Consider the following 10,971-nt stretch of genomic DNA (forward strand, 5'->3'; position numbering starts at 1 on the left):
CTGTTCAAAAAGTCATTTTATAATTTGTTTTCTATGGATTTAATCTTCTTTATATTATTTGTAAAACACTTTTAATTGCTGTATATAAAAAAATGTGCCTATAAAAAGGGTGTTCTTTTTTATCTCTTTTAGGACTGTACCATCTGTATGGAGCCGCTGGGGGGTCCGTCTGGTTATAAAGGCCCAGGGGTGGCGCCTGTGTCTCGGGCGGAGTCAGTTGGGCGGTTAGCACAGTGTGGACACCAGTACCATTTCCAGTGTTTGGTGGCCATGTATAATAACGGCAACAAGGACGGGAGGTACGTTAGAGACTGTTACTCCTAATTGCCGCTCAAACTGCTTTGCAAATGAACTCATCCATTCTCCCCTCCTCTCTTTGCAGCCTTCAGTGTCCCACCTGTAAAACCATCTACGGCGTGAAGACAGGCAACCAACCGGCGGGGAAGATGGAGTACCACGTCATCCCTCACTCCCTGCCGGGGCATCCTGACTGCAAATCCATCCGCATCATCTACAACATACCGCCAGGCCTTCAGGTACTGACAGATGTGTTGCTCTTATTCCCACATCAGGTGCTTCAGTTAGTTTGATCAGGATGCTAACATCAGTCCTCTCCTTGCAGGGACCAGAGCATCCGAACCCAGGGAAGCCCTTCACTGCCAGAGGCTTCCCGCGACACTGCTACCTCCCCGACAGCGAGAAAGGACGCAAGGTGAACACAAAACACCATCAAAACTATTTACAACCATTCTTTACACACAAGTATTTTATGCCGTTGTCCCTGGTAGACCACAACACAATACAGACTGTTACAATTCTGTTGTGAAAAATACACTCTTTTTGTACTTTGACTGCTATTTGTGTACCTCAGAATTCATCATTATTGTTGAAGAGATAAGAGATAATTACTGTTTTGTGCAATATTTTTTACAATTTATTAATGTTATTGCTGGCTGCTACGTCAGTACTTCTTTGACTTATTTCATGCAAAGGATTATTTAATCTTTTAATAATGCCCTCTTTATTTAATATGTTATTCTTCTTACTTTATTTTTGCCTTTGTAGCAGCACTTTTGCTGTAAGAATTTACATTTCCCCACTGTGGAAATGCTTTAAAGGGCCCTGTTATGGGGTCTTCCCTTTTCTGTAGTGTGTTATGTACTTTTTTGTGCATGTAAATGGTCTGACAAGGCTAAAATCCCAAAGTTTCCTCCAAAGGGAGTTTCCTCCACAGGCTAAAATCCCATTAGGCTTTCCCCAGGCAACCATTCACACATTTTCCTCCAAAGGCTAAAATCCCAAAGGGAGTTTCCTCCACAGGCAGCACAGGCAGTATGAGAACAATAAAGACCTATTTGAACATTAAAGCATGGAGACATGTCACAGTAGAGGCACAAAATTCAAATATGACCCTGGAAATGAGCATAATAGGGCCCCTTTCAAACTTTTTTCCTTACCTTTACCCTAACCTGTGTTCAGGTACTGAAGCTGCTCCTGGTAGCGTGGGACCGCAGGTTAATCTTCTCCATTGGAACTTCGAGCACCACCGGGGAGTCTGACACCGTCATCTGGAACGAGGTACAAAACAATATTAAACTTCATTTGAAAGACCAAAGTTTGTGATATACTTACCTTGTTTTTTTGTCACTGGAAGAAAAAAAACCCATTACTTTCCCCTCTCTTCCAGGTCCACCATAAGACAGAGTTTGGCTCCAACCTAACGGGCCACGGTTTCCCCGACCCCGGACACCTGAACAACGTCCTGGAAGAGCTGCGAGCTCAGGGCATCACAGAGGACGACGGACTGATGGAGAAGTGAGAGGACCATGAAACAGGGCGGTGTGAAAGGACGGAGGAGAGATAAAAAAAACATGAAAATAAAAGAAGAAGAAGCAGGAGGAGGACTGAGACTCTCCCTGCCAGCACTTAACAGGGGTGCAGGGGACTTTTGGGGGTTATAGAAGACATAGCTTTTGTTTTGCGGAGGGAACCACTTTTCAATATGTCGATCGAGTCTGGGATCGCTTGTCGGTACAAGTCTGTCAACACACTTTTCGCGCAAGCACATAAACAGCAGTGGGGGGTTTAAGAAGAAGCCGCAGCAGAGAAAGAAGAGGAGAAGGAGGCTAAAGAAAAAAATGATAGCACTCATGGGTTTAGGTACTACTAAATGTCTGAGAATGAATCGGTACTAACACTTAGGACACTAACAAGTTCAATTTACTGAGAAAGAGCGTAACCAGGAAAAGAAAGTAAAAAGAGAATGCAGTTATAATGAAACCTGCTGGGAGAGAACGGACAAAGGAAGAAGTAAGAGCAGCGGGGGAGGGGACAGGAGGAGGGAACGATGTAGCAGAAAGAAACGGAGATGGTGTATGAATGTAGCGTAGGATAGGGGTAGAGTAAAATTAACTTGTATGGTACTCAACTGGGCTATCATTAAGAGGGTACAGAGAGTGGTGGAGGAGGAAAGACAGATGGATGGTGCTCGCTTTTGTACACAGCACCTGCCTGTGAGTGGCTCAGTGCTGCTGCTCTCCCCTGTGGTGGTGCTGAGAAACTACAACTGCAAGATAAAACTGTTACTATGAGTTATCCACCTGTTACGTTGTATCATTGTTACCTATAATCCTCATTTAACGTCATTCCATACTTTACCTCTACATTGACCTAATGGGTTTTTATATGTGTTTATGATTGCGTGTGAAATGACAAAAAGACCAAACGCAGGCCAGGTCTGTTTGGAGTCTTACTTATCGAGCCCTTGCGGTGAAAATGATCCGTACATACACAGGTACCAGTATTTACTTATGTAATTTTATTTCTGTCCCTTGTGACGGTGCACAGTGGATGTAAATGCTGCGAGAGGAGCTGAAGATGTGAATAAAAACCTGAAGATAAAACCAATTTGAGTGTTGACAAAAATGCTGAGGATTTGAGTTTGGATCTAGTCGAACAAGCTTCACTATCAAACTCAAGAGAAAGTAATCTGCGGCTGGTTCACAGCCAGAAAAATCCTCAGATTTGGCGGGGGGGTGGGGAGGATGAAGAGGTAGACTGGAAGTCATGACCTACGGAGGAAGGAAAAACCAAAATATTCCAATACATTTAAATTGTTCAATTTGGCATTTTTTCAATGACACTGTATGGTGGCCGTCAAGTGCAAACGCGCTACAAGAGCCTGGAACAGTTCCATTAGGAGAAACGCTGCATAAAATATGCAAATATATAAACACAAATGTTTCAAAATACATTCAAATTTAGAAACTAATTCACCAACTTGACAATACATACCAAGTATTCAAAAAACATTCAGAGTGTTTGCCATAATATCAGAAGCAATCATGCGATCACATTGTTAAATAAGGCGATCAAATTTAAAGTACATTTTAGGAAACTTTCCAACAACAGTCAATCGGCAAACTTTATAACTATGGTCCCAGCTGTGGACATACTTTTTTAGTGTACTTGGTTTACGTTGTGTTTTTAGCTTCTTGTTTTCTTGTCTTCTCGCTTTGTTTATGCAGCGCTTTCAGTAAATGCTGAGCATGGTTTGTCAAGTTGGTGAGGTCGTTCATTATTTGCACGTGATTTAGCTAATTTTTGTTATTATATCTGTTTATGAAAATGCTGTGCGTTTCTTCTAATGAAAATGTTTTGGGCCGTTGGAGCGCGTTTTCACCTGTCGGCTACCGTAACACTGGGATTAGAAACTCCAATCAGTCTTATAAACTATTATGAATGCAAGCATTTATTTTTTATAACATCCAGTATTCATTTAAATGTGAATTCCTATGTTATGTATCATCAATAGTTAATGACTGTCCTCTTTTTTTATTTAAGATGCCCAAAACTGTTTTAGACCAACAACAGGGAACTTCCAACTGGGCTTGCTTCTGATTGGCTGGCGTCCCCAAAGTCTATGAGAGAAAAACAACTGATTGTAAGCAATACAGAGTATGGGATTTTTAATATTGGACTTGTTCACTGCAGTTTGAGATCAGAATATCTTATCTTTAAAATAAAAATAGTTTAAAATCCTCTTCTTACCCCTACCCTTCCTGACCGATGTCACACAGCCCAGTCTTTGAGTTGGGTCTATAAAGGACCCCTTATCACCATGTTACAAGAAGTGTGTGTGAGAGTGTGAAAGATAACCTGTGTACTGTGTATACTACCAACATGCTCCCAGTTTAGGGTTTTGTTTTGGTACTCTATCATTCATTAACTCTAATGATGATGGCTCCCCCTTCCTTCTTCATCATGTAATTTTATTTTGAAAAGTAGGTACACTTTTGTTTTCAATTTTCTTTGACCTTATTATAGATTAAACTGCCTTTTTTATATTGTATGTTTATGTCGTATTAATTATGCCCTGTTTTTATTTGTTACAATTGGTTTACAGAGACGGTATTGTTAAATACGATGTCTTTTTTTTTCATTGTGTACAGAAATTAAGCTGATCTGTGTCCTTTTGTCTTTGGAAAAGGAATTTGATGGTAGACTTTTATTTGAGTGTGAAATGTAATGACTTGTATGAGCAAGTCAAACCCTTACACATGTGCTCTTCTGTGAGGTAAAGAATGCTTTTATTTTTACATATCATCTGTCTTGTTAGCTTTATCTGCTCTGAACCTTAGTGATGTTGGACGGTTTTGTAGCGGGTGTGTTGATGGACATTTTGATGTTAGTCTTAAGTTCACCACTCTTTAAGCTGCAGAATGGTACAAGTGCCAGTGGCATGATGAAAATGATTATTTTAAACAATTTAAAATGTAATAAAATCAAAATTTCCTCCTGAGTAGTTGCAGATTTCTGTTTTTTGGGGCCCAATTACTGCACAAAAACATTTGTATAGTCAGTAAGTAACTCCATTGTTGAATTTGAATTGTCTGTAGTTATTCATTCTGTAGTTAAAAATAATGTTGTTCATTTCCAAACAAGGTAGAAGTAATTACAATAAATGTTTTGATTACTGTTTCACGTGATGAATTGAGTCTGATTTGGCCATGATTTAGTTATTACAGAGTTAAAAAATATTGTTGATGGAAAGAAAAAATGTAGACATCAACGTTTTGTCCCTGGCATTGTGTGCAATGTCTGAAACCACACTAGCAATGTAGCAAACAGATAACTCACCATTTCAGTTTAGTGCTTTCTTCCTCCTTTAGATGTGGATGTATTTCCCCTCACCTCCTCTCATCAAACAGATAAGGGCCTTTAGTTATAATTAGACGATCATAGGTGCTGGTTAGGAGAGCATCAACAGCGAAGTGTACAAATTGCAAGCTATCTGCTGGGGTACGGATAATAAACACACATGAATCAGAAATAATTAATTACACTTATTTGTGTTTTTCAAATTTTATGAGAAAATCAGCGACTTTATCTGTGTTTTATTTATTTTTAATGATAACAGACTGAACATCCGAATTGAAATAGTACGGTTTTTAGTATCATGTGCCATGTAGGTATCCATCCCCTTCGATAGCTCAGTTGGTAGAGCGGAGGACTGTAGGTGCTAAATGCAGAGATCCTTAGGTCGCTGGTTCAAATCCGGCTCGAAGGAGGTTCCTTTTCCTTCATATGCCAACCTGCGGTGTTGGGCAATAGGTGTTTGTATACACATTAGTTGCATCACCTTGTCTTAGAAACTGTCAGTATTTAATTCAGCAGCAATACATATCCATCCATTGACGTCATAAAAATCATTTGCAAATTATCAATAATCTGGCGCTGATGTTTGTACAGTATATTATTATATCAAACAACTTCGGAAGCACATGGTTCTATGGTGTAATGGTTAGCACTCTGGACTCTGAATCCAGCGATCCGAGTTCAAATCTCGGTAGAACCTAAGTTTTCTTTTGTAGCCACAACTACCTTTTTATGCCCCCATGACCACAGAAACATGCATATCAGCATACTCACAGTATTTTCAGTTAAATGTGTTATATTGAACTAAAATAACTGACACAAAATACATATTTATATATTTTCATTTTTATTTTGTTTCCCAATTAGCAACACAGTTGTCTTTTTTCTTACAAATTCCATCAGTTTGCTACTTGTAAACTGCAAATGTAAACGTATGCTTAACATCGAACTCTGATGAGAATAACTTTTTTTTTTTTTTTCAAAAACCTTTTACAAAAACTGTAAAAAATGTTCTATACAAGCACAGTACGATTTTTAAATCCATTGAAAGGGCTAAAAACAAGAACTAAACTATCCCTTCTTCAGTAAGAATCCAAGTTTCTATGTACTGTAACATCTATTTGATCCAAATTTTCAGCCATAAAGACGTATTTCTTATGAAGACATGCTGCAGTTTTTGAGGCTTATATACAGTTTGTGGTCAAGGAGTTCTTGCTTTCAATTTTTCTTTCTCTGCTTTGACGTCTCTGCCCCCTTCTGGTTGGAACTGGATGCAGCCTTTCTGAGAGTTAAAAACAGACAAAGAGACAATAAGATGTGAATTTAAAAAACATTTAGGCAACCCTTCTTAATTGTTACATTTTTGTGCATATAAATGGTCTTCAAAGCCTAAAATTGTAAAGTTCCCTCCGGAGGGAGTTTATTTCCCTCCCACTCCCACACTGCCTTAAAAGCCTCCATTCGACTCCTTTGTTTACTTGAGTAAAATAGTGACATCTTTACATAACACTTGCACTTCTATTGGCTAGCGCTCCTACACTTTGTACGTGACAGGCTAAGGGCAGGACAATCCTAAGCAGTTGACCAATCACACCAGAGCTGGCTTTTTAATTATGATCATGAAATAGAGCATTATATGGCCCCTTCAACTCAACTCCTATATTAAGAAAAGAAAACTGGTGCACCTACTTAGAAGTTTTGTCCTGTGTCTCTGGATGAAGTATGACCACTTCCTCCTCTTCACTGTCAGATATCTCAACCACATCTCCTGTAATTGAAAACAAAGTACCCATTGTTCAAGTTGTTGCCTTTTCAAAACAGAAATTGTATGTATATAACTTGACACAACAATATAATAACCTTCTCTACTGTCCTCCTTTTCATCTTGTTCTTCTTCCATTTGTTGTTCTTCCTCCTCTTCATCACCATCCTCCTCCTCTTCCAGTCCCCAAGTGTTCTGCAGGCCCTCACCCACCTGCCCTACCCCTGGAGCGGGCACCACTGGGGAAGGGACCCTGATATGTTTGGTTAAGGAGCTGCAGTGGTAAAGGTACAAAGATACATTTTCCTTGTAGATACTTTTAAAGGATACGTTTGAAGCGGGACCTCAGCTTTCTGGACGATGTCATTTGCTGTTTCTGATGCATCAGTCATCTCCACCGAGGTCTCGTCCGTTTTCAGAGCTGTGATCCGCTCCTGTGGCATAGACTCCGCAAAACCACACCTACCACCTGCTTTTCTGTGAAATGTGAAAATAGTGTTTGTATAGTTTCTATTGACAACGACAGAAGTTAAAATACTGTTTAACACTCACCTTGCTCTCTTGTCGTTCTCCAGGGCTTTGCTGATGAGTTCTGTGATTTCAGACACTTTGACGCTGGCTATTTTACTGCATCTCATAACCTAAAACACAGTTGAAATAATATGGTGTTAAAAGTCTTCTGATTTTTCTCACAGGAAATATGAAGTTCTACAGTGACTGATGGCTGCAAAACTAAAAGACACCAGTCGAGTGGGGTCTCCTCACCTGCTCTTTAAGCAACATGATGCCCCCGCTGGACTGGATGGAGCAGATTTCTCTGTGTTTGTTCATGGCGATCATCAGCAGGCCGTCCATCACCCGCTCCTCCCGTTCACAGGGATCCACCAGCAGGTAGGTTCTGCACAGCAAAAAGGAAGCAGAGAAGAATCAAACTAGGCGTTAGGAAGGATGAAGTTCTTCAAGGACTGGTGAGCATCAATTAGTCTGCTATATACTTAGTTTTTTTGTGTGTGTTGTATACTCAGTTGCTGCTTGAATAGGAACAGGAAGTTTAAACTAATGCAGTCTGATTCACAGTCCTGTAGTACATCCTACTGTTATGAATGTCCATTTAACTCTGTGTTATAACAATATTAAAAATACATTATATTTGTATCACCTTTTAAAAACCAAATCTCATCAGAGAACAGAAAGGAAAAATTTACCCAAATAAAGTTTATTAAAACATAATCAAACTAAATAATAGTTTTTTACACAAAGGCAGGAAGGAGTTCATTTAGTAAGAGCAAATGAAAATAAACAATCGACATTTAAAAGAGGATTAACCTTTGATTTGTAAGTGGGCCCTGGTTATCGAAATGTGATTAAGCTTGAATTGCCGATATATGTGCACTTCTTTTATAATTAGTCTGTAGTCTTGCCAATAAAATTAAGATTAACTGAAGTTTTGAAAGATTGTGTTTCCTGAAGCATGATTTGAGTAATTCATTCTAGATCTAAACAGGGAGTGAGGAATGAGTTTCTTAGAGATTCTGTAACACTGACGAGTGAGTCTTCTATTTTGTCCAGCTGTTACATCAATGAGAGTAGGCTAACCATCTCCACCAACATGAGCATGTAATTGAATTTAAAAGGGCGCCCTTCAAACAGGGAGGGATGACTGAATTATTATGTGTTGCCTTACCCTTGTTGGAAGAAGGAGAAGCTGACACTGATGGGCATGTGGTAGATACTCAGAGGAATGGGGTCCCTCTCTTCTGGACTGTACTGAGGGAGCACAGGAAAAAATGCAGAATTACAACCTATACAAAGCAAGATAAAACCACTGGAGTTTGTCCCCGCAGACTCAGAAAAGCTGAGTCACTACCTGCTGTTTGCTGCCGACTCACCACAGTAACTTCATCTCCCTGGATGCCGACATCAGGACGCTTGAAGTGGCACAGAGCGGTGATGGCAGCGATGCTGGCTGCATCCATCAGGTTCCCATCGTGATTCAACATGTGAACGTCCACTCTGATCTGCCACACCTGAACACACACATCACCATCATCATTATGTCAATGAATAAGGTGATTTTTCCCCCTCTACTTGTGTGTATGTGTGTGTGTGTGTGTGTGTGTGTGTGTGTGTGTGTGTGTGTGTGTGTGTTTGTTTTACCTTTACTCCAGACACCACACACAGGGACTCTGTATCAATGCACTTGGAGTTCCTCAAGCATCTCTCCAGCTGTCTGTTAAGCTTCACTGACAACTCGGACTGTCTGGAGACAAAGAAAAGCCCAGACGATTTACACGTTCTTTACAAAAAGGTTGGACTAAAATGAAACATGTTTCAGACACAGTCTTAGTATAATATGTATATAATGTAAGAATATTTTAACTCCCTATTGTCAAATAGAATCTCACAGGAAATGCATGGTATAGTTTGGTATCTAAAAATAATCTCTTTTTGTCTTTTCTTACCTGCCTTGTTCAAATGCTGGTGAGGCCATGGGTGACAGCTCGATGTTGAAGAACATGATTCCCTCGTTTGGTCGATTCTCTTTAGGAGCCACCAGCTCACCTGACACCTGGGCCATGACCCTGAAGAGTGAAATACATTGATATTCCAAGTTATAAAATAACTTCATTTAGAATAAACACAAAAATCCATACATACACATAACTGGCCAAAGTTTAACCTGGTTCTTCCGAGATCCACAAAGCAGCATCCATAGTCAGTCCCGAACGTGATCTTCATCTTTCTGTAGTCGTAGGTCTGTCGTCCATCCAGGCGCTGCAGGGAGAGGACAGCAGGCATTATATGGAACACCATTTCCCTTAAAGCACATATACAGGAACAACTAACAGAAACCTTAACATTTCCAAAACTGGAGACCAATAGTGGAGAGTATCTAAGTTCAATTACTCAAGTACTGTATTTCAATACGATTGTGTGGTACTTTGCTTGAGTCTTTCCATTTCTCACTACTTTAAACTTCTACTGTAATTCAGAGGCTAATAATAATAATACACTTTATTGATCCATTCTTAAATGTGGCAAGCTACTAGTCAGTATATCCAAAGATGCTCTATAAATAAACCGTCCCTGGTAAATATAACTAAGGTATAAAGAAGTAGCTCCTCCTTTACCGGGTGCAACAGTAATAAACAAATCAATGCATCAACAATTACAACAATAAAAACATTTGAATCATATAATTACCCAGCTGAAGACTTTTAAGATTTAAGGATTTTTATACTGTATCTGTCTTTTTTTCCCCATTTGTAGAAAATCCTTTTCGGTGTTAGTTTTGTACGTCAAAGCGCAATGTTCGGCTACCACCTCACCTTTTTCTCTTCTATGGCTTTGAGCAGGAAATCCCGCTCACAGTTAGACAGCGGTGTGTCCTTCATTTTGCAGGTGCTTGAGTAGTTGCAGTTCTATTTTACTTATTTACTTCACAACTGCACTGCCACACGCATGTGGCCACCATCAATATATCCTGAACTCTACCCCGGAAGTTCATAGGACATGCCACAGTAAAAGTGGGGGTAAATACGTGTCTGTTATTTAATTATTAACAATGACTGTGAAAATTCAATTATGTATCACTATTTGTGCTTAACGACTGTGAAAGCCCAGGTATTCATTGGTATTATACTCACATTCTTAGAACAACATAGCGTATGTAAATAGTATGCTTTTACTTTGAAATGCAGCTGCAGACACAGTTATGATGCCTTAATGTGTTTGTTGTAAACTCGTCGTGTGGGGCTTTCGAAGCTGTAAATATTGAATGTAAATCATTTGCTGGAATTCATTCTGACATTTTAATATATTAATGCGTATCTTAATTACTTGTTTGTGCCATAATGGATCCTATTGCCATGGTGGTCTGGTTGGTATTATATAATCTGCCATTTGGTCCTGAACATTGTGTATATTGGTTAAATGTGAAAATATCAAAAATACTTACAGACATTAATGAAGTATTCTAATTGTTTCAATAGCACATGTAATGTTTTAATCATGCAGGAAAAAAGCACAATCAAACCAAAATGATTCTACAT

At 39.4% G+C, this 10,971-nt stretch overlaps 2 protein-coding genes and 2 non-coding genes across 6 annotated transcripts in view; 3 read left to right on the plus strand and 1 right to left on the minus strand.

Moving 5' to 3' along the window:
- LOC134864738 (E3 ubiquitin-protein ligase DTX4-like) overlaps window positions 1–4,801 on the plus strand; it is a 29,766-nt gene extending 24,965 nt beyond the window's left edge. For both annotated transcript variants that reach the window (XM_063883948.1, XM_063883949.1), the window contains exons 8-12: window positions 133–299; window positions 383–536; window positions 623–712; window positions 1,480–1,578; window positions 1,688–4,801. In XM_063883948.1, the coding sequence (XP_063740018.1) occupies window positions 133–299; window positions 383–536; window positions 623–712; window positions 1,480–1,578; window positions 1,688–1,819 (642 nt within the window). In that variant the 3' untranslated portion in view covers window positions 1,820–4,801. The remainder of the gene's footprint in view (window positions 1–132; window positions 300–382; window positions 537–622; window positions 713–1,479; window positions 1,579–1,687) is intronic.
- Window positions 4,802–5,481: 680 nt separating this feature from the next.
- Window positions 5,482–5,569, plus strand: trnay-gua (transfer RNA tyrosine (anticodon GUA)). Its single transcript is given in 2 exon segments — window positions 5,482–5,518; window positions 5,534–5,569. It is a non-coding gene; the product is annotated as a tRNA-Tyr (tRNA).
- A 216-nt stretch (window positions 5,570–5,785) lies between these two features.
- On the plus strand, window positions 5,786–5,857 carry trnaq-cug (transfer RNA glutamine (anticodon CUG)). The gene has a single exon. It is a non-coding gene; the product is annotated as a tRNA-Gln (tRNA).
- Window positions 5,858–5,983: 126 nt separating this feature from the next.
- On the minus strand, window positions 5,984–10,423 carry exosc9 (exosome component 9). 2 transcript variants are annotated; one of them, XM_063882800.1, is made up of 12 exons: window positions 10,249–10,423; window positions 9,600–9,694; window positions 9,382–9,501; window positions 9,077–9,179; window positions 8,809–8,946; window positions 8,604–8,686; window positions 7,685–7,817; window positions 7,472–7,560; window positions 7,250–7,396; window positions 7,018–7,172; window positions 6,847–6,925; window positions 5,984–6,435 (listed from the first exon to the last, which is right to left on the minus strand). In XM_063882800.1, the coding sequence occupies exons 1-12, from the start codon at window positions 10,312–10,314 to the stop codon at window positions 6,342–6,344; spliced, it is 1,302 nt and encodes a 433-aa protein (XP_063738870.1). In that variant the 5' UTR covers window positions 10,315–10,423; the 3' UTR covers window positions 5,984–6,341. The 2 variants fall into 2 exon arrangements, with proteins under 2 accessions (XP_063738870.1, XP_063738871.1); XM_063882801.1 differs by having other exon boundaries at window positions 5,984–6,439.
- Window positions 10,424–10,971: the final 548 nt, after the last annotated feature.

Source organism: Eleginops maclovinus, chromosome 5, assembly GCF_036324505.1.
Source record: "Eleginops maclovinus isolate JMC-PN-2008 ecotype Puerto Natales chromosome 5, JC_Emac_rtc_rv5, whole genome shotgun sequence".
Classification (NCBI taxonomy): Eukaryota; Metazoa; Chordata; class Actinopteri; order Perciformes; family Eleginopidae; genus Eleginops; species Eleginops maclovinus.

Coding starts and splice junctions, on each gene's coding strand:
- exosc9 (XM_063882800.1), bottom strand. CDS start 10,314: ATGAAGGACACACCGCTGTCTAACTGTGAGCGGGATTTCCTGCTCAAA. Junction 8,947..9,076: donor GTGTGGTGTCTGGAGTAAAG/GTAAAACAAACA, acceptor GTGTGTGTTCAG/GTGTGGCAGATCAGAGTGGA. Junction 7,818..8,603: donor TTCTCCTTCTTCCAACAAGG/GTAAGGCAACAC, acceptor TTTGCTGTGCAG/AACCTACCTGCTGGTGGATC.